Source organism: Neoarius graeffei, chromosome 12 (assembly GCF_027579695.1).
Source record: "Neoarius graeffei isolate fNeoGra1 chromosome 12, fNeoGra1.pri, whole genome shotgun sequence".
Taxonomy (NCBI): domain Eukaryota; kingdom Metazoa; phylum Chordata; class Actinopteri; order Siluriformes; family Ariidae; genus Neoarius; species Neoarius graeffei.
In genome coordinates, this window is record NC_083580.1 from 50,839,791 (window position 1) to 50,862,578 (window position 22,788).

Here is a 22,788-nt window from a genome sequence, read left to right on the forward strand (position 1 = left end):
CATATGACATCCCACTTTAAATGGCTACATACAGTCACGCCACACAAGCAACTCATTTTCTTGATTGATTTTTTTTTTCTCCAAAATTACAGTGCAGGCGAACAACCTCCTCATCACCAGACCTTATTTAATCTGCATTACTGATAAATCTAATGAGCAAGCTAGGCTAGTTAGCTAATACTCGCTAGGACTTGTAAAAATGCTGTGATGGTTACAGTGTGCTTGTTGGCTGAGCCACACACAGTCAGCATTTTTCCTTTACACCAGACAGACAGACAGACAGTTATAAAGCTCACCTCCTCTTTGGTTCGCCTCAGCTGATTGAGCTCTGCAGTCATTCGGCTGAGTTGGGTCTCCAGCTCGATCACTCTGGACTGAGAGGCTCGCTCTTTAGACGCAGCTCGCTCCCTCGTATTGGACATCTGTCAATCAGACCACATTAGACGACTGAAAACATTGGATTGAAAACATGATCATAAACATGGAAGATCCTCATCGATACATTGCTACTCCACCCGTACTGATGCAAAGAATTTAAGCTCGCTCGGTCATTTGATCGGCTGCAAATTGAGGAGTTGCTGTGTACTCTATATACATTTTATATACAGATTATGCGGTCAAGTTTACAGAATTTATTTCGGTTACACACACAAATGTAATTAACATTTTGTTTAAATCAGTGATTTCATATTAATGACTTGGAAAGAAAACCAAGAAAGCAAAAACAAACACATACATTAAGACCAAAGTAATGGCACCCCCATAAAAGGCATACATATGGTAGTTGTCATGCTGCAATAGCGGCGCTACATTATTGGAAGACTTAGCACATGCTCTTTGCCAGTTTAGTCATCATTTTGTCGTTTTCAAAACTGTTGGTACAACTGCAAAAGCAAATGATATGTTAAAAACCCATTACGTGCTTCCCATCTAAAACTGTTTCACCATTGTGCTGTGCTTATTTTGTAGACAGATGAAGAAAGAAGAAACCTTTATTTATTTGTCACATGCACATTTCAAGCACGGTGAGATTCATCCTCTGAATTTAACCCATCTGAAGCAGTGAACAAATGCACACACACCCAGAGCAGTGGGCAGCCATACTACAGTGCCCAGGGAGCAGTCAGGGGTTAGGTACCTTGCACAAGAGTACTTCAGCCCAAGGCTGCCCCATGTTAACCTAACTGCATGTCTCTGAACTGTGGGGGAAACTGGAGACAAGCAAGAGAGTGTATTTTCTATTCCCTGTATAGCTTTAAGGCCAATTTATACGTGTGCACTGAATCTATGCTGGAGGTGCAGCGTTGACGCTCACGCAGGGTGAATTATTTATACTTGCATGGAAGTTGTGCATCTACTCTCGGAGGCACTATTGCATGAACATTTTTAAAAAATATTTACTGCTTTTACATATAGAAGAATAGCGGAATGCAAGTTCCGTGTTCCACTGTGGGGGGTGACCAGGCAAAATTTCTCATCCCATGTCATTATCTCTAGCCGCTTTATCCTGTTCTACAGGGTCGCAGGCAAGCTGGAGCCTATCCCAGCTGACTACGGGTGAAAGGCGGGGTACACCCTGGACAAGTCGCCAGGTCATCACAGGGCTGACACATAGACACAGACAACCATTCACACTCACACCTACGGTCAATTTAGAGTCACCAGTTAACCTAACCTGCATGTCTTTGGACTGTGGGGGAAACCGGAGCACCCGGAGGAAACCCACACAGACACGGGGAGAACATGCAAACTCCACACAGAAAGGCCCTCGCCGGCCACGGGGCTCGAACCTGGACCTTCTTGCTGTGAGGCGACAGTGCTAACCACTACACCACCGTGCCGCCCCCAGGCAAAATGTTTTGAAACAAATTTACTGAGGTGAAAAAACCTCGTGTGATTTATTATAAACCAATTGAATATCACTGAAAGCATTTCTGAAGTATTTTAACTTGTGTGTATTCAGCAGTACAAACAGCTCAAAGCCCCACTGTGTGCTCAGTAACGAGGCACAAAAATAACGACAATGTTTTAAAATCCATAGGATTAAACTGGCCGCTATAATGATCTACAGCTGATTTTATATATATGAGGATATTACACATTCGCGCAAAGATATGAAGTTTATCTTCGAGTGGTGAATGTATATTTCACGAGTGGGCGAGGCAAACGAGTGAAAATATTTTCAGCACGAAAAGATAAACGCCACATCTCCGTGCCACCTTGTAATGTTCTTTATATTCTATAGACATAACTACAAAAAATACGCAAATTAATCAAAAGAATTTTAATTTTGAACTGATTTGCCATTGACAACGTGTGTCAAGTCAGTGGAGTGAAATACTGGGAATTATTTTTTTCGCGGTCCGGTTTCCATCAAATCCTGCGCTCTGATTGGCTGGCAAGCGGGTCTGTAGCCTACGGTACGGACTCCAGTTACAGACCTCTGGCGACTTGCTCGTTCACAACAACAACAAACATAGTAGCATTTTTTTGTCAACATTTATCTTTTTTTTAATAAGATTTATTTATCAAATTATCAAAAATCTTATACATTTTTGCCAGCATTTCTCAGGAAAATAGAATTAATTTTAGAGCATGGATAGCGATAACGACAGTGTTCACAGCGAAAGCAAGTTTTACTACCCTGAGGAAGAAGAAATAAAACATTTCAGGAGAAAGCTAAAAACCTCTAACTTGCTAACGCCGAGCAAAAACATGGCTGAATCCTGAATGACTCAATTTTGTATAAATAGGGGACTACATAGGCAACAAAATGTAGTTGTTTTCCTGCCATGGAAGTGCACTTGTATACCGAGGAGGAAGCCATTTGCATTACAGCCATGAATGAGGATTCAAAAATGGTGGCTCGCCTTGCCTTGGTTTTCCCTTTCGGGCGCTCTTGTTTTCTGTTAGAATTTGGTTACGAAAAAAAATTAATATATTATTTACCAGCTTAAGGTCGGTCTGTATGGTGAAATACCGTGACCTCGGCCTTGAATACTGACCTCGGCCCAGAGGGCCTCACTCAGTACTTTCAAGACCTCGGTCACGGTATTTCACGATGCCAGCTGGTAAATAACATTTATTATACACACAGGATACTTTTCCATGGAATAAAAACATGTATTCTATTCCCTTCTAGTGGGTTTATTGATAGCATGCAATATTCATCATATCACTTATCCTCTGTGTATTACGCCACTCTCCCCAATGGAGAATGAGAGTGCAATATTGCACGTTGTCAAGACAACACGACGTCACACGCTGGAGACGTAAAACTTAAGAACTTTATTCAATCACACGTACACTTGTGAAATTCCTCTCTGCATTTAACCCATTTGAGGCAGTGAACACACACGTGAGCAATGAGCACATACACACATACCCAGAGCAGTGGGCAGCCATGCTAACAGTGCCCAGGGAACAGTTGGGGGGGAGGGGCCTTGCTCAAGGGCACCTCAGCCTAAGGCCGACCCATGTTAACCTAACCGCATGTTTTTGGACTGTGGGGGAAACTGGAGGAAACCTACGCAGACATGGGGAGAACATGCAAACTCCACACAGAAAGGCCCCTGTCAGCCTCTGGGCTCGAACCCAGACCCTTCTTGCTCAGAGGCGACAGTGCTAACCACTACGCCACGTGCTAGTGAGCGACTGTGACAATTTGTAAAACAAACATGGCCGTGAGGTTTGCTTCATTAAAAGCGGAAGGTTTTGAGAGAATTTTGGCTGCCAGGTCGCTCCATTGCTTGTAGCTGTTGACTTTAAAAGTAACTAAGTAAATAATTACACAGGGGGAAAAATAAATAAATAATTAAATAAATATTTGGCTTGACTGCGCTAGCGTTGGCCTTCGTGAACACTACACTGGCTAGAAGGCAACTGGACTGCTGCGCGAACAGCACCGAGTTGCAGGTAAGCTTGTGTTGGCCTTCGCTAATGCTACTGCTGAATGCTACACCGGTTAGAAGGTAACTGGACTGCCGCGCTAACAGCACTGAGTTGCAGGTAAGCTTGCGTTGGCCTTCGAGAATGCTGATATGAAGAGTGTATTATAATAATAATAATAATAATAATAATAATAGGGCGGCACGGTGGTGTAGTGGTTAGCGCTGTCGCCTCACAGCAAGAAGGCCCGGGTTCGAGCCCCGTGGCCGGCGAGGGCCTTTCTGTGTGGAGTTTGCATGTTCTCCCCGTGTCCGCGTGGGTTTCCTCCGGGTGCTCCGGTTTCCCCCACAGTCCAAAGACATGCAGGTTAGGTTAACTGGTGACTCTAAATTGAGCGTAGGTGTGAATGTGAGTGTGAATGGTTGTCTGTGTCTATGTGTCAGCCCTGTGATGACCTGGCAACTTGTCCAGGGTGTACCCCGCCTTTCGCCCATAGTCAGCTGGGATAGGCTCCAGCTTGCCTGCGACCCTGTAGAACAGGATACAGCGGCTACAGATAATGAGATGAGATGAGATAATAATAATATTGACTGGCTTTTTTCATGGTCTATCAGATATATTTCATTCAGCTAGCATGATACTGAACTCGTCTTTGACTTGTTCAGTATCATGCTAGCTGAATGGAATATATCTGATAGACCATGAAAAGAAGCCAGCCAATATTATTTAAATTGGTCGCTCAGATCCACGATGTATTTTGTCTAAAAAAAATACGAGTTTTTCCAGATAAACTTCACATCTTCAAGCCAACATGCGATTTTCTTTTTATTATCTAGACACATTCACAAACAAAAAGTACCCAAATTTATCAAAACAATTCATCGATTTCCTCACGACTGAGGATATTGAAAAAATGTGTCACGGTTGTAGTTCTTATGAAAAACACAAGTGGCGTATTTCCCAGTAAAAACACTCTCGTCTATGTTTGGTGGAGAAGAAGGAGCAGCCAGAAACGCGGAGGAGGAAATGCGCTTCTGTCAAGAGAACCAATCACAGTTCATGCGGTCTGTGGCGCCACGACGTGTAGTTACGTTTCTGGAGAGGTGCATTCGACACAGGAGTATAAATTGGTCTCGAGAGACTGCTGTTCTGCCGTATGCAGTGACAAGTTTTATGAAGTCTTGTGTGTTGTAAATGTACAGACCTGTCGCCTGGCATCCTCTCGTGCCTCTTCTAGCTGCCGGTTCAGAGTGTTCCACTCGCGAGACTTCTCCTCCAAACGCACTTGGTTGTTAAGGATCGTCTCCTCTCGCTTTGCTATCATTTGCAGAAGATCTCCGTTCCGAGCGTTGGCTTCCTCCAACTTTCTGTTTACATCAACAATAGGGTCAAAAACGTTTATGTTTATTGCTGGCATGTAAATGGATTTATAGGCCAAACTGAACTAAAAATTCCCCATCCGTATTTCCAAACATTTTGCCAACACTCAAAATAACACTGGGCATACACACAGGAAGCGATTTGCGGCGACGTAGCGACAAGCAACCATGTAACATCAATGAAACTTGATGATTTGCAGCAATGGCGTGCGAAATAACGGCTGGTGACATGAAGTCAGCAGGTACAGAGATAAACTGCTCTCAACTTTGAGACAATGTGATTGAAGTGACTACCAATAAGAGCAAAACGAACCAGCTGACTGACAGACGAAGCCAACGCTGTGCACTCCAAAATGTTTACCATAACGAGATAACGCCCACAACTTTGGTTCCTACGTCAAAACGGAAGAGCAGTTGTCTTCAATAACCCTGAATTATACAACTGCACTCAAGTTGTCTAAGGCCAATATAATCTCGAATATGATTATTGATCACACCAAGACTTCCGATTTGTTATTTTGGTGAAATATTTAGACAGCCTAAAAATATGCCTTAAAGTGCCATTCCACCATTGGATGTATTTTTTTGGCATAAAATACAATATATTTTATGACAACATGACTAGACAGAGAAATCTTTTAGCTTCAAAATGATATATCAAACATAATTTTTTGACAACGACAAGTATATTAATTTTGCGACCAAAGTCACCTACCCTTTTAATTTCCGCGCGGTAGTGAAACGTGATGTCATCGGCAGGTTCCCCTTCTTGTGTACCACGTCACGTGTGACGTGGCACAGATTATCAGCAATGGCGGATAGAACACGATTGTCAGCTTCAGAAAAGAAGCGAAGGAAAATAGCAAGTGATGCCCAAAGGAGACGGTCGATGGTGAATATCGGCACAGCAATCGACAAGTGGAAATCACGTTCTATCCGCCATTGCTGATAATCTGTGCCACGTCACACGTGACGTGGTACACAAGAAGGGGAACCCGCCGATGACATCATGTTTCACTACCGCACGGAAATTAAAAGGGTATGTCACTTTGGTCGCAAAATTAATATACTTGTCGTTGTCAAAAAATTATGTTTGATATATCATTTTGAAGCTAAAGGATTTCTCTGTCTAGTCATCTCATCTCATTATCTCTAGCCGCTTTATCCTTCTACAGGGTCGCAGGCAAGCTGGAGCCTATCCCAGCTGACTACGGGCGAAAGGCGGGGTACACCCTGGACAAGTCGCCAGGTCATCACAGGGCTGACACATAGACAACCATTCACACCTACGGTCAATTTAGAGTCACCAGTTAACCTAACCTGCATGTCTTTGGACTGTGGGGGAAACCGGAGCACCCGGAGGAAACCCACGCGGACACGGGGAGAACATGCAAACTCCACACAGAAAGGCCCTCGCCGGCCCCGGGGCTCGAACCCAGGACCTTCTTGCTGTGAGGCGACAGCGCTAACCACTACACCACCGTGCCGCCCCTGTCTAGTCATGTTGTCATAAAATATATTGTATTTTATGCCAAAGAATACATCCAATAGTGGAATGGCACTTTAAAATGTTACAGAAAGAAAAAAAAAAAAAAGGTATGGCTTTGACCTATAAACTGCGCTATCTGTGAAATAAAAAATTAAAAGCGGGTGAATTGTCATTGTTGGAGCGTGGTTTTGTCCATATGCATTCACTAGCAATATATTAATGGCTCTTGAAGCGAACTAGCCAGGCTTGTAGTACTTGAGTCCAGCCCTAATTTTAAGGACTCGTGACTCGACTTGGACTTGAGCACTGATGACTTGGACTCGTAAATTGGAGACGAGGACTTAGATTTTTTCTTTTCTGTTTTTGTAAATAATAATTTGGCATGATATATTTATATCTACATTAATTTTGTACTAATTTAGTGTAAGTGTGTCACACTTGTGCACCTTGACGCGTGCATCAGATAGACTCTCGGGCGTGCTCCAGACAGCGCGTGCACCAAGCGGACTCTCGTGTGCGCGCGCCGTAAACAACTCGCACCTGCTCAGGATTAAGGCGCAATCAGTGCGCCTATATTAAAACTGAAAACGCACTTACTTGATATATTGAGCTGTGTTGCTGATACATTACCGAGCCTTATTTCCTTGTTTGGTTTCCTGATCCCTGATTTCCTATTTCTTGTCTTTGATTCTGCCGAGTCTACAATAGCCTGTTTGTGTCTCGCTCAACCTATTGCCTGTTTCACGATTTTGCCTGCTGTTCTGGATTGTTTACCTGTCTTCATTTGTATTAATAAACACACCTTCTGTACTTACATCCGTCTCCCAACCATCTCTGACAGAATACTTCGCACTCCCTGACAAAGAGAAGCACATTCACCTGTTCACATCATGTTCAGGAACAAATTAGTGTTAATGGTGCGAAAACAGCCACCATCAAATGGTGCGGTTGGAGTCTTGGACTCGACTCGGATCAAAACTCGAAATTTTCTTTAATGATTTGGACTTGAACACTGGGGACTCAGACTCGAGGTTTTGTTGTCGAGTCACTAAACCGGAACTAGCTAGCTACTGCTTGTTTCGTTAGAAAATATTTGTGGCTTGCAAATACACAAGAGGGATACCTAGGCACCCAGAGTCTGGAACATCTGTGTGACGAATGAACCGCTTTATATGTGGACTGAGCAACAAATTGATGGGCGACGAGCAAACTGCTTCCTTTGTGTATGCCCCTTAACGCAGCTCAGCCACTATAACATAGATCGACACTCTTCCTCCTTTTTATGGGGATATATTTCTTTTGTCCGAACAGAATGTTTAGTCTTCTTGGTATTCATTTATTATTTCACTGTCTTGTTTCGGATCACGTTCTTACAAGTTATTAAATGTGAAACAAAGGAGTTTCGCAAAACGTGTATCAAATTTGCATATGTATCTAACTGAACTAACTGGATTTTCATCAAAAACATAGTGCTCAGCGTAAATGAGTCCACCCCCTTTGAAAAGTAACATTTTACACAATATCTCAATGAACACAAACAATTTCCAAAATGTTGACAAGACAAAGTTTAATATAACATCTGTTTAACTTATAACGTGCAAGTAAGGTTAATAATATAACTTAGATTACCCATTTTTTCAGTTTTACTCAAATCAGGGTGGTGCAAAAATGAGTACACCCCACAACAAAAACTACTACATCTAGTACTTTGTCTGGCCTCCATGATTTTTAATGACAGCACCAAGTCTTCTAGGCATGGAATGAACAAGTTGGCGACATTTTGCAACATCAATCTTTTTCCATTCTTCAACAATGACCTCTTTTAGTGACTGGATGCTGGATGGAGAGTGATGCTCATCTTGTCTCTTCAGAATTCCCCAAAGAAAATAATTTCTTTACACCACAAAGGTGAAGGCTACAAGAAGATCAGCAAAGCTTTACAGTCAGAATACTGTAGCAAAAGTGGTACAAAAATTTAAGAAAGATGGAACTGCAACCATCTCACAGAGACGTCCAGGTCGTCCACGGAAGTTAACACCTCGACAGGAGCGTCTTCTGATGAGAAGGGTTGAAGAAAATCGGCATGCAAGTTCACTGCAGTTATCTAAAGAAGTAGAAAGCCAAACTGGGGTGACTATTTCCCGTGACACAATACAGCGTGGGGCGGCACGGTGGTGTAGAGGTTAGCGCTGTCACCTCACAGCAAGAAGGTCTGGGTTCGAGCCCCGTGGCCGGTGAGGGCCTTTCTGTGTGGAGTTTGCATGTTCTCCCCATGTCCGCGTGGGTTTCCTCCGGGTGCTCCGGTTTCCCCCACAGTCCAAAGACATGCAGGTTAGGTTAACTGGTGACTCTAAATTGACCGTAGGTGTGAATGTGAGTGTGAATGGTTGTCTGTGTCTATGTGTCAGCCCTGTGATGACCTGGAGACTTGTCCAGGGTGTACCCCGCCTTTCGCCCGTAGTCAGCTGGGATAGGCTCCAGCTTGCCTGCGACCCTGTAGAAGGATAAAGCGGCTAGAGATGATGAGATGAGAATACAGCGTACACTGCAGAGGAATGGCATGCATGGATGCCATCCACGAAAGAAGCCTCTCCTAAAACCCAGGCACAAAAAAGCCCGTCTAGAGTTTGCCAGGGCCCATGCTGACAAAGATGAAGACTACTGGGACTCTATACTCTGGAGTGATGAGACCAAGATAAATGTTTTTGGAACTGATGGCTTCAAAACTGTATGGCGTCACAAAGGTGAGGAATACAAAGAAAACTGCATGGTGCCTACAGTGAAACATGGTGGTGGCAGTGTCCTTATGTGGGGCTGCATGAGTGCTGCTGGTGTCGGGGAGCTGCATTTCATTGATGGCATCATGAATTCACAGATGTATTGCTCTATACTGAAAGAGAAGATGCTACCATCACTCCGTGCCCTTGGTCGTCGTGCACTTTTCCAACATGACAAAACACACATCTAAGGCTGCTGTTGGATTTCTGAAGAAGAACAGGGTGAAAGTGATTCAGTGGCCAAGTATGTCTCCTGATCTGAACCCAATCGAACACCTATGGGGAATTCTGAAGAGACAAGTTGAGCATCACTCTCCATCCAGCATCCAGTCACTAAAAGAGGTCATTGTTGAAGAATGGAAAAAGATTGATGTTGCAAAATGTCACCAACTTGTTCATTCCATGCCTAGAAGACTTGGTGCTGTCATTAAAAATCATGGAGGCCATACAAAGTACTAGATGTAGTAGTTTTTGTTGTGGGGTGTACTCATTTTTGCACCACCTTAATTTGAGTAAAACTGAAAAATGTGTAATCTAAGTTATATTATTAACCTTACTTTCACGTTACAAGTTAAACTGATGTTATATTCAACTTTGTCTTGTCAACATTTTGGAAATTGTTTGTGTTCACTGAGATATTGTTTAAAATGCTACTTTTCAAAGGGGGTGTACTCATTTACGCTGAGCACTGCAACTCTGATATAAATGTTCCTGGGAATAACTTACAAATAATTTCCTTTGTATCCAGCTTAAGAAATGAGGCTCGGTGTCATTTATACACACACCACAAGATATTGCATGCTTTTAACCTCCTAGGGCTTAGCGGTCACATGCGTGGACAGCACTTTATGGAAATTCGGAACAAGAATCCACATATGTGGACATACTTTTTCTCTAAAAGTACATCTTATCAAAAGATGATGCTTAGTTTTTATTCTAATCAGGTTCTAATAAGACCAAATAGCAAAGAGAAATAAAAAATGCATGTAAAAAAAAAACAGCTTGGGCCTTAGGAGGTTAAGTGCTGGTTGCCATAGTGACTGACCTGTCCAGGGACTCCAATTTGTGTTTGAGCTGGCTGTTCTCCTCCATTAGCACCGTGTTCCTCTGCTGCACCTTCTCCATCTGAACACCCTGCTGTTCCATCTGCTCAAATACGTCAACACATCAATTAACGGTTACGTTCATTTACACATGCACTGATCCTATAGCTCTCAGGAACACAACACTTTTCTTGTGTGAATGGGGGGAGCACCCTCATCTCCAAAGTTAAATCTTTATTTCATCCTTATTAGTGATAAGGAATGTTAGTCAGTGATTCATGTCATTTGAAATTTGACTCTTGTGAGCTTGTAGTGACTATCTACATACAGTGGGGCAAAAAAGTATTTAGTCAGCCACCAATTGTGCAAGTTCTCCCACTTAAAAAGATGAGAGAGGCCTGTAATTTTCATCATAGGTACACTTCAACTATGAGAGACAGAATGGGGGGAAAGAATCCAGGAAATCACATTGTAGGATTTTTAATGAATTAATTGGTAAATTCCTTGGTAAAATAAGTATTTGGTCACCTACAAACAAGCAAGATTTCTGGCTCTCACAGACCTGTAACTTCTTCTTTAAGAGGCTCCTCTGTCCTCCACTCGTTACCTGTATTAATGGCACCTGTTTGAACTCGTTATCAGTATAAAAGACACCTGTCCACAACCTCAAACAGTCACACTCCAAACTCCACTATGGCCAAGACCAAAGAGCTGTCAAAGGACACCAGAAACAAAATTGTAGACCTGCACCAGGCTGGGAAGACTGAATCTGCAATAGGTAAGCAGCTTGGTGTGAAGAAATCAACTGTGGGAGCAATTATTAGAAAATGGAAGACATACAAGACCACTGATAATCTCCCTCGATCTGGGGCTCCACGCAAGATCTCACCCCGTGGGGTCAAAATGATCACAAGAACGGTGAGCAAAAATCCCAGAACCACATGGGGGGGGGAACCTAGTGAATGACCTGCAGAGAGCTGGGACCAAAGTGACAAAGGCTACCATCAGTAACACACTACGCCACCAGGGACTCAAATCCTGCAGTGCCAGACGTGTCCCCCTGCTTAAGCCAGTACATGCCCAGGCCCGTCTGAAGTTTGCTAGAGAGCATTTGGATGATCCAGAAGAGGATTGGGAGAATGTCATATGGTCAGATGAAACCAAAATAGAACTTTTTGGTAAAAACTCAACTTGTCGTGTTTGGAGGAGAAAGAATGCTGAGTTGCATCCAAAGCACACCATACCTACTGTGAAGCATGGGGGTGGAAACATCATGCTTTGGGGCTGTTTTTCTGCAAAGGGACCAGGACGACTGATTCGTGTAAAGGAAAGAATGAACGGGGCCATGTATTGTGAGATTTTGAGTGAAAACCTCCTTCCAACAGCAAGGGCATTGAAGATGAAACGTGGTTGGGTCTTTCAGCATGACAATGATCCCAAACACACCGCCCGGGCAACGAAGGAGTGGCTTCGTAAGAAGCATTTCAAGGTCCTGGAGTGGCCTAGCCAGTCTCCAGATCTCAACCCCATAGAAAATCTTTGGAGGGAGTTGAAAGTCCGTGTTGCCCAGCGACAGCCCCAAAACATCACTGCTCTAGAGGAGATCTGCATGGAGGAATGGGCCAAAATACCAGCAACAGTGTATGAAAACCTTGTGAAGACTTACAGAAAACGTTTGACCTCTGTCATTGCCAACAAAGGGTATATAACAAAGTATTGAGATGAACTTTTGTTATTGACCAAATACTTATTTTCCACCATGTCTCTCATAGTTGAGGTATACCTATGATGAAAATTACAGGCCTCTTATCTTTTTAAGTGGGAGAACTTGCACAATTGGTGACTGACTAAATACTTTTTTGCCCCACTGTATTATCATCGCTTATGGGCGTGTACTGTCCAGTGTTTCTTTAATTCTTATGATAAATGGTTGTATCTTCTAAAGTGAACCAGTTAAACACAAATAAGGCATTAATCAGGTTAAAAACTGGCTGTTTGATTTTCACGTTATGTCCTAGGCTTTGTACTAGCTTCATTGGCCGATGAGCAGAGACACCAACAATCTCCGCTACTTTCTTTCAAGCTTCATTTTTCTTCATAATGTCTCAAGACACATTTAATGAGGAGATCGTTTATGAAAAGATGAGAAGAAACCATGGTTATAAGTTTTTCTGTTCCATTTTTGTGCATCAAACAGTAAATAGGAACTAACTGCGGATAAAACTTAAAGTTATGACTGGAGAACTGAAAAAAAATATATATATATATATCCACACATGCAACAGGATTGGTCCAAGGAATCATTCCAGTCAGTCATTTAGATTTGTCACTTTATTGTGTCATCCCTAATTTGCATAGAAATGAAAAAAATTCATATGTTGTGCTGTCTCTTAACATCACGACAATCTGTTGTGTGTACACACATAGAAAATGAACACTTGCCTATTGCTTTGTCATTTACTAGTGTGATCACAGGGTTAGCCGATACTGGGACTGGAAAGAGTGTCGTTATGGTTACAGTCACTACGTTTACATGCACATAGAGAGAATCGAATTTCTGCCGTTGCTCGACTGAAATCGAAGTTCAAAATGCCATGTATACACCTTAATTCGGCTGAAATTGAACCGAACTTGATTTCTCGGAATCGAGCTACATGACCTAGATTATGCGATTTCTGCCGAGCTACTTTGTGCATGTATACCCTATCGAGCTAGTTGTCGAGCTACTTCCGGAAGTGACGAGTGACGAGACCACAAGCGGGAAACACAACAGCCTCGGTCGGCATGACAACGAATCATGACAACGGCATGAATCTTTTCTTTTTGTGGCATTATTTGCACTGTTAAAATTTAGCTCACTTACTGTATCACCAAATACATCTGTACAGCTGTTGCATAGCTGTGAATTGTGTACATAAACAAGTCATTGTATGTGTGTGTGTGTATATATATATATATATATATATATATATATATATATATATATATATATATACACACCGTAAAATACCAAATAATAGCCGAGTTCCAATTAACCGCCGAGTTCCCTTTAACGGCCGGGTGTACGCGTGTGTTGTGACAAATAAAGGCCGGTTCCGAATACTCGCCGGGGTCTAAAAAAAAAAAAAGCGTCCGAACGTTCTATCTAGAATCTTGAGGCCCAGCACTTTTCTGGTTTTCTGGTGTTTAAACGATTTTGCATTGCATAGTTTTCTACCGAAACAATATGAATGAATGAATGAATGAATGAAATTATTTCTATAATACTGTTTACAACATTTTGTTACGTGATAATAAACATGCCATTTCAATGTTATAATCTTGGTCTACCGTAATATTTCTTGAGGAATGCAACTCCGTAACTTTTGACAGATGTCTTAGCCACCCCTTTGGGTATACCCAACGAAAGCCAGCGTGTGTGGTGACATTGAGGACTGCGGGTTTCCAAGGTTGGACTGCTGCTTCTGTTAAACGACCTAAATTGCCGAATGCATGCGTCAAAGCACACACTGAGTTTTATTAAAGACCTTATACCATTTCACTTGCCCTTACCCATTCGGATCTGGAAGACGCTTTACAAAAAAGGTGAGAGCGTTCTAACATGCATTTCAGTCTGCTCGCGGCCAATCTAATCCAAGGGGCCTTTTCAACAAGTAATCTGTCGTGCAAGTTGGGCAGAAGCACGCGTCAGGCAGGCAACATGTAGGCCAACAAGTCAGTAACCTATTCAACTAACTTTCATCCGAACTTTAAGTTTTCTACGGGGTCGAGCCACCGTACCAACTCACTCGGGGAATAGGCTCATATCCGCCAAATAGGGAGACGTCTTGGAGAGAAACGTGATGCAAGATGACAGTATGTAGCCACTGCAGGTCACTTATTTTTCAGCATAAGAAAAAACCCTTTGGTTTGACACTTCGCACCCTAATTATGTTGCTTCAACGTCGCGCCCTCCATGCAATTTCAGATTGACAGACATCGCGAAGCGCAAAGGGTGGAGGCTGCATGGGTGAGGGTGATAGCAAGTGACCATAACTTTGCAGAGTAATTAAATCACAGTGCTGCGCACAGACAATGGTGTGGTTTCTTGATTATTTTGTAAAGCATGCGCTTAACTAGTCATTAACAGGAAAAGGTGTGTGATTTATCCTTTATCCACCCCGACTGTGCCATGCGAAGATGCATTCTGCGTCTTCAAAATTCCCCGAAGTCGGCACCGTGCTATCTGTAATCTAACTCTAAACAAACTGTAAGTTATACTGGTTAAAAGTAGGCCTATCTGAGAATGATTTTTTTCCCCGTTTTGAGGTAGATTTTGGGGAAGGTGTTTGTGAAGAAGGAATTAATCGCCTGTTCCAAATAGCCGCCTAGTCTCTAATACGCGCCGGGTCTCTTACGTGATTGAGACAAATAATCGCCCGGGCTATTATTTGGTATTTTACGGTATAATGTCCAACATCTGAAGAATGTCAATAAAAACAAAACAATTGAACTTTTTGTGTGTTTATTAAGACATAAGTTAAATTGTAAGCAAAAAAAAAAATATTTTTTTGTAAGCAAAAAATGGACTTTAGAAAAATATTATTGTGCAAAATAAGTTGTCTTACAAAACAGTGGTCTGCGCCGGACAGTTTGTAGCCATAGTCTGTTAGAGCAAGCCTAACAGCTTGAACACGGAACTGCTAGTGTTGCCAGATTGGGGGTTTTAAGTGCATTTTAGCGGATTTGAACATGTTTTGGGCTGGAAAACGTCAGCAGTATCTGGCAACACTAGCTCTTCTTCATGACGACAACCGGAAGTGTACCAACATGATGGGGCGTGTAGCGCCACGTGTGGCTCGGGTGCACAATGCACCTTGCACAATAGCCCGATTTCACTTGTGCATGTAGGATTGGATTTCTCTGGCACCCCTGCTGGGACCCTTTGCTCGATTACCAACAGCAGCTCGATTTGGACGTGCATGTAAACGTAGTCAGTGTGTGCACGCGTCACGTGAGCTGCTTTTTCACATCAGCACAGAAACTCTCCAGCCAGCACTTCTACTGTAAAAAGTTATGATAGGTTTTATGAAGTGGGTTTAGGTTCCCTGTGGCTTTAAATGTTTAATCTTCTTACTCCTCTCTCTCTCACACACACCTTAACACGTAGCTCAGCAAGACTCATTGAGAGCTCAGCATTCCTCTTCTCTTGTGCACGTTCTTTCTCTTGTGCCCCGTGCAGTTGGAGCTCAGTGCGACGCAAAGCATCGGGTAATGGCTCCAGCTCGCTCAGACGGCCCATCAGCTGCTTCCGGGCATGATCCAACTCCTGATCCAGCTCCTCCCTCAGAGCCCGTGCCTCTCGCTCTGCCTGCTGCGCATGCACACTGTATTCATCCGCCTCAGCACGCGTCTTCTGCAGCTGGACACACGCACACAAACACGATGTGAATTACCTAGGACCTTAGTGTGGAGTTCTATGATTAAACACCAATCCCACTGTGTGTGTGAATATGCAGTAATGTGATGAACAGACCTGAAACTTGTAGCTGTCCACTAAGCTTTCATACTGCTTCATTGAGGCTTTGACCTGCTCCACCTCAGACCGGGACAGAGACAGTTTCTCCTCCAGTGCAGACAAAGTCGCCTGCACAAGCACCACAATAATGTAAATATGCTGAAAATCATAAATTGATAATACACCTAAACTCATAATACGACAGCATTTTAGGCCCACTGCTTAAAAAATAAGAATACAAGATTTTGTGAATAAAAACTCAAAAGTTTGAAAACAAAACTAATATCCTGAGGGAAAAAAAGTTATATTATTTAACAATTGTTCGCTGATGGCAAAGCGAAGATCAGTGAATAATAACCAAGTTGAGGTTATTATTCACAGATATTCACAGAGCCTGAGGCAGGTAGTTGTTTTAGTATAAATACATCAGCGATTTAAAAAAATAATAATTCCAAACTTCAAAAGTGGCATGCAAATGTAATGCGTGCAGACTTGTGTCACTTATCTATGTCAACTCGCAGCAAATACTTTGTTCTGAAATAGACAAAATAAATCACAATTCCACCTTACCTTTGACTACTTTTAGAGCAAACTTAGTAGCATTTTCATAATTTGTAATTCTTCCTCACTTACGGTGACAAAGCAATTAGCAGCCATTTTGCTGAATCGCTCGAGGTAATTATCGAGAAATAGTCCGAATTTCTTGACCAATCAGTGTCTGCGATTTTCTATAAATCGCCTGTGTATTTATGCTAAAACAAGATGGTACATACCAGAGCAACGTTCATGTGTTACAATGAGGGATGTTAAGGATTTGGTGAAGCTATATTTTAATGTTGGTTTTACAAATAAAGAAATAGTGCCAGATTTACTAACGGTTTGTGGCATGTTGGGGTTTAAAAAAAAAACAAAAAACAAACAGAAAAAAAAACTACTGTCGGGATTTACTAAAGACAAGCAGTGCAAAATTAGTGATGGAAAGGAGTGGAGACAATGGTTTTTGCTGCTGACCCCATTGCATGCAAGCATGCATATATTTTTACACACACACACACACACACACACACACACACACACTCTCTCTCTCTCTCGTGGTCAGAAGTTTACATACAGTGACATGAAGGTCATCTTGGATAAGAATGTTATGGCAATATTTGGGCTTTCAGTAATTTCTTTGAACTGTTCTTTTTCTGTGGTAGAATGATTGTACAGCATACATCTTTAATTAAAAAAAACACTAGAATTTGGTGCACAAGTTTTAATTTTCTTTGGGTTTTCTGAAATCAACACGGGGTCAAAATTATGCATACAGGGTCAAAAATTTACATACACTCACTTAGATTATTAATTCAGGAGGTGCTGAAACTTCCAAAATGTCTCTTGTCTTGCCAAGACTGAGGTCTCTTACGCTACGTTCACACTGCAAGGCTTAATGCTCAATTCCGATTTTTTTGTGAAATCCGATTTTTTTGTGAGGTCGTTCACATTAACAAATATATGCGACTTGTATGTGATCCTCAGTATGAACGAAAAGCGACCTAAAAGTGTTCTGCATGCGCACTGCAGGATACGACGACGTCACACGCAGTCAGCATGGCCAGTGTTTACGGAAGTAAAACCGCCCGGTTGCGGTATGACCCATCCAATCTAGCTTGAATAGCTGTATCCCCCCAAATGGAAATCAGCTCCCTAACCTCTGTGTCCTTCCATTGAGACGATTCAGAACCTTCACAGCCCGAAGCGTCCCTCGCATTGATGTCATGCGCCATGTTGTTGTAACTTTTTTTGAGAGACCCGCCGCCTACTTCAGCGCAGAATAGTGACGTTTGTGGCTTGTTGATGACGTGTAAGTCGGATGAATGCGACCTGGCGGTTCAGACTGAAGTCGCATATGAAAAGAGCGGATAGGAATCGGAATTAGGACCACATATCCAAACGGCCTGGGTCGGATTTGAAAAAATCGGATCTGTGTCGTTCATATTGTCAATAAAAGATCGGATACAGGTCACATATGGGCGAAAAGATCGGATTTGAGTCAATTCAGCCTGCAGTGTGAACGTAGCGTTAACTTCTTGTTAGTGATCATAATTGACTATAGCTGGTAGCTTCTCTGTGCCTTCATAAAAAGGGTTTGTTTACAGCACTCATTGGATTGACCAACACACAGTAAAATGGAAAAGTCCAAGGAGCTCAGTGCAGATCTGAGAAAGAGTATCACAGATATACATGACTCCGGAATGTCTCTTGGAGCCATTTCTAAACAACTGCAAATTCCAAGATCAGTTCAAACAATTGTATGCAAGTTATTGTGAGGTGCAGTCACTTTGCCAAGCCACTTTGCTTCAAGAAAACCCAAACCATCACCCTCAGCTGAAAGGAAATTGGTTTGGATGGTCAGGAACAACCTGGGAACCACCATGGCATAGCCCTGCCATGAACTGGAAACTGATGGATCACTGTTTACAGTTCAGATCACCATGGACTAAAAGGCTACTATCCAAGAAATAACCCCCTGCTCCAAAATCGACACCTTCAAGCTTAACTAAAAAGTTTGAAGCTGACCACATGGTCAAAGAAAAAGCCTTCTGGAAGATAGCTGTATGGTCAGATGAGACAAAGATTGAGTTGTTTGGCCACAATGACCACCATGTACAGAGGGACACCGTACCAACTGGTGGTGGTGGTGGAAGGATCATCATGCTCTGGGTCGTTTTTGCTGCCAGTGGAACTGGTTCATTGCACAAAGTGGATGGAATAATGAAGGAGGAGGACTACCTCAGAATTCTTCAGCATAAACCATCAGAAACTTGAACATGACTTGGGCCTTACAACAGGACAATGAACCCAAACACACATCACAGCTGGTTGTGGATGATAAAGCAGGCTGACATTAAGCTTAAACCAAGTCCTGACTTCAACCCTATTGAAAATATATGGACCGTGCTTATAAGTCGAGTCCATGCCAAGAAAAAAAAAACAAATTTAATTGAACTCTACTAATTCTACCATGAAGAGTCGTGAAATATTCAACCAGAATTCTGCCAGAAGCTTGTTCATGGTAAACAAAAATGTTTGGCCAAGGTGAATCTTGCGAAGAGAAACTTTACTCAAATATTAGGTGTGCTGTGTTTATATTTTTGACCATGTATGCATAATTTTGACCCTGTGTTGATTTCAGAAAACCCAAAGAAAATTAAAACTTGTGCACCAAATTCAAAATTTTTTTTAATTAAAGATGTATGCTGTACATTCTGCCACAGAAAAAGAACAGTTCAAAGAAATTACTGAAAGCCCAAGTATTGCCATGACATTCATATCCAAGAAGACATTCATGTCACTCTTTGTAAACTTCTGATCACAACTGTATATATGGGGTTCCCTTTCAGATCACTAAATTTGGGGAGAATAATAATTAACTGAATCATGCAATGTGACTTACTAAAGTTTGAGACAGTCAATTAAAGTTAATTGCATGATTTTTTTTTTTTGCATTAAACAAAGGGTCCTAATTTTGCACTTGACATTGAGATGAGAGCGTAAGAGACACTGTGCAGGTGTCAGTCATGTGCAGCCAGAGACAATGTGCACAGAAGAGATTTTTGTTTTCTCAGATTAGCTAATAAATTATATTTTGAAGAGTAAATGTGGTTGTGAAAGCCACACTGCATGGAAATGTCCCACACTGTGCACTCAGGAATGAAGCACAAAAACGAAAGTGCATGATAGAAGGGAGAGAATTTGCTCCGTTCGTGTTAATTTACTGTATTTTGAATGCCAGAGGAAGATGTTAACCAGAACATACCGATTTCCAAGGCATGTAATTCTGTACCCGTTTGTGACCCTGCGCAATTTGTGCTGCTCTTGGTAGACTGGGTTGGTCATTCTTAAAAGTGACCTGTGTTCATTAATTTGCACGTTATTAGTATATCACCCACAGAATTGGCCACTCCCATCTGCGCCATTTTTAGATTGCAGCCTCACGCTAATTTTTCCTGCTGAGTAAATCTGGCCCATAATTTCATGGCGCATCAGCAGCAGCTTTTTAGGAGTATTAGAACTTTGAAACGACTGTATGAAATTTTTATTGAGAAGAACGTACCATAGAAACTCAGAGGAAACTGTTTCTTCTGTTGAAGGAGAAATCACATTCAGTGATTTCAAGGCTATTGATGGTTACATCTGTGTGCCATTCAAAGAGGGTATGTAGACCCGGCAGATAACATGAGATGAGTTTCACCTGGGTATGATTACTGGCATTTTACTTGAATGGTTTTTTTGTGTTTTCAGAGAAGCCAGTAACCAGAGAGACAGAAAGCTGAGCAACCCAGTGCTGTGTGGATGTGTGCGCGCACATCTGCACATGTGTACCCTGTTTCCAAACCCCAAGTCCAGAAAAATTTGGATATTTTCCAAAATGCAATAAAAACAAATGTGTGATTTGTTAATTCACACCAACCATTATTTAACTGACAAAAGTACAAAGAAATGTTTTTCAATAGTTTTACTGACCAACTTAATTGCATTTTGTAAATATAAAACAAAGTTAGAATTTGATGCCTGCAACACACTCTTCCCCCCCCCCCAAAAAAAAAGGGAAAAAAAAAAAAGTTGGAACAGAGGCATTATTACCATTGTTTTATAATCAACCTTACCTTTTAATAACACTTTTAAAATTGTACAGGAACTGAGGATACCAATTGTTGCAGCTTTGCAATTGGAATTTTTGTCCATTCTTCCTTGATTTAAGACTTCAGCTGCTCAACAGTTCATGGTCACCATTGCTTGATTCTCCTCATGATGCCCCATACCTTCTCAACAGGAGACAGATCTGGACTAGCAGCAGGCCATTCAAGCACATGCACTCTGTCTATGAAGCCACGCTTTTATAGCCCTTGCAGAATGAGGCCTGGCACTGTCCTGCTGAAAATACTGTAGCATTGAATTCCCAAGAAGAGACGTTACCTTGATAGCAACATATGTCTCTCTAAAATCCCAATACATGCCTCCACGGCAATGGTACCTTCACACACATGCAACTCACCCATGCTGTGGGCATTGATGTACCTCCATACCATCAAAGATGCTGGCTTTTGCACCTTTCTCTGATAAACTGGATGATCGTGTTCACCTTTGGCATGGAGAACTTGACATTTGCTTTTCCCAAGAACAAGCTGAAATGTGGACTCCTCTGACCACAGCACGTTTCCACTGTCTTTTGGCCCATCTGAGATCGGAGTTTCAGCCCAGAGCAACTGGCGGAGTTTCTGCATAGAATTGATGAATGGCTTCCTCCTTGCATAATGCAGTTTCAGGTTGGATTTCTGGATGTAGCGGTGGACTGTGTTAAGCAAAAACAGTTTTCCAAAGTACTCCTGAGGCTATGTGGTTATATTTGTCACATCAGCATGATGGTTTCTCAGGCAGTGCTGCCCGAGGGCTTGAAGGTCATGTACATTCAACAATGGTTTCTGACCTTGCCCTTTATGCAGTGAGATGTCTCCGAATTCCCTGAATCTTTTCACAATATTATGCAATGTAGAATTTGAAAGACCTAAATACTCTGCAATCTAGCATTGAGAAATGCTCTTTTTGAGTTGACTAACGATTCTCTCACGAATTTTGGCACAAAGGGGTGGGCCACGACCCATACTTGCTTGGAAAGCCTGAGCCTATGGTGTATGCTCCTTTTATACCCAGTCATGATACTCTCACCTGTTACCAATTAACCTGCTTATTGTGGAATCTTCCAAAATGGTGTTACTTGAATATCCTATAAACTTTTCAGTCTTATTTTGCCTCTATCCCAACTTTTGAGTGTGTTGCTGGCATCAAATTCTAACTTTGTTTATATTTACAAAATACGATTAAGTTGATCAATAAAACTATCGAAAATCTTTTCTTTGTACTTTTGTAAGTTAAATAAAAGGTTCAAGTAAATTAACAAATCACAGATTTTTGTTTTTACTACATTTTAGAAAATATCCTAACTTGTCTGGAAATGGGGTTTAGGTTGCTAAAAAAGAAAAGCAGTGAATAAATGCATTTTGTGTTGTCGCAAGCCTGTCTCACCAGTCTTTCAGTTCCCACAAGCCTCAAAAGGGTTACACTGGTGCCAAAACCTGGGACTTGAGGAGAAACTGCCATCAGGGAGTCTGTGCCAGTTGGTGAGATCACTTCTGTCAAAAGAAGCCCAGCTCACAGCTCAATAGCTCCCAACCTCAAACCTCCCAACCTGCTTTAGTATCCAGACCTGAAGCAAGCCATACTGCAGTGGGTCAGCTGCACCCCAGAGCATCATCAGCACTTTCACATATTGGCCTTCAAGGGGGTCGGCCATCCATATGCTTTCACCCAATAACTCCGAGACACCTACTACCAGTGGTTGCTGACAGAAGAGTGCGACAGCGAGGACATCATAAACCAAGTGGTACTAGAACAGTTTGTCAGTCACTTGCCAGCAGGAGCAGCAGCCTGGGTCCAGTGCCACTGTGCGGTGGTGTGTCCTGAACCTATGACCCTCCCTGTTTCTGCTCATCCTGCCTCTGTGCCAATGCTAATTCCCGCTCACACCACAGGTGGAACCACCCATGCTCATCAAGACCAGGACAAAGCTCAGGTAGATCTGCAGGTGTGGCTAGAGAGCCATTCACGTCTGGGACCAACATCCCCTTAAGGCGGCTGGGATTCTGACTCTCATTCTTGATGCACCTCAGGC

General features: G+C 42.3%; 1 protein-coding gene across 5 annotated transcripts in view; it reads right to left on the reverse strand.

Moving 5' to 3' along the window:
- The window catches only part of odf2a (outer dense fiber of sperm tails 2a), a 129,385-nt gene that overhangs the window by 47,321 nt on the left and 59,276 nt on the right, over positions 1–22,788 (reverse strand). For all 5 annotated transcript variants that reach the window (XR_009655754.1, XR_009655752.1, XR_009655755.1 and 2 more), the window contains 5 exons: positions 16,092–16,202; positions 15,714–15,977; positions 10,579–10,679; positions 5,093–5,255; positions 297–422 (listed from right to left, as the gene is read on the reverse strand). Coding sequence is in view for 1 of the 5 variants with exons in the window: in XM_060935981.1 (XP_060791964.1) it covers positions 297–422; positions 5,093–5,255; positions 10,579–10,679; positions 15,714–15,977; positions 16,092–16,202 (765 nt within the window). In the remaining 4 variants the exon portion in view is untranslated. The remainder of the gene's footprint in view (positions 1–296; positions 423–5,092; positions 5,256–10,578; positions 10,680–15,713; positions 15,978–16,091; positions 16,203–22,788) is intronic.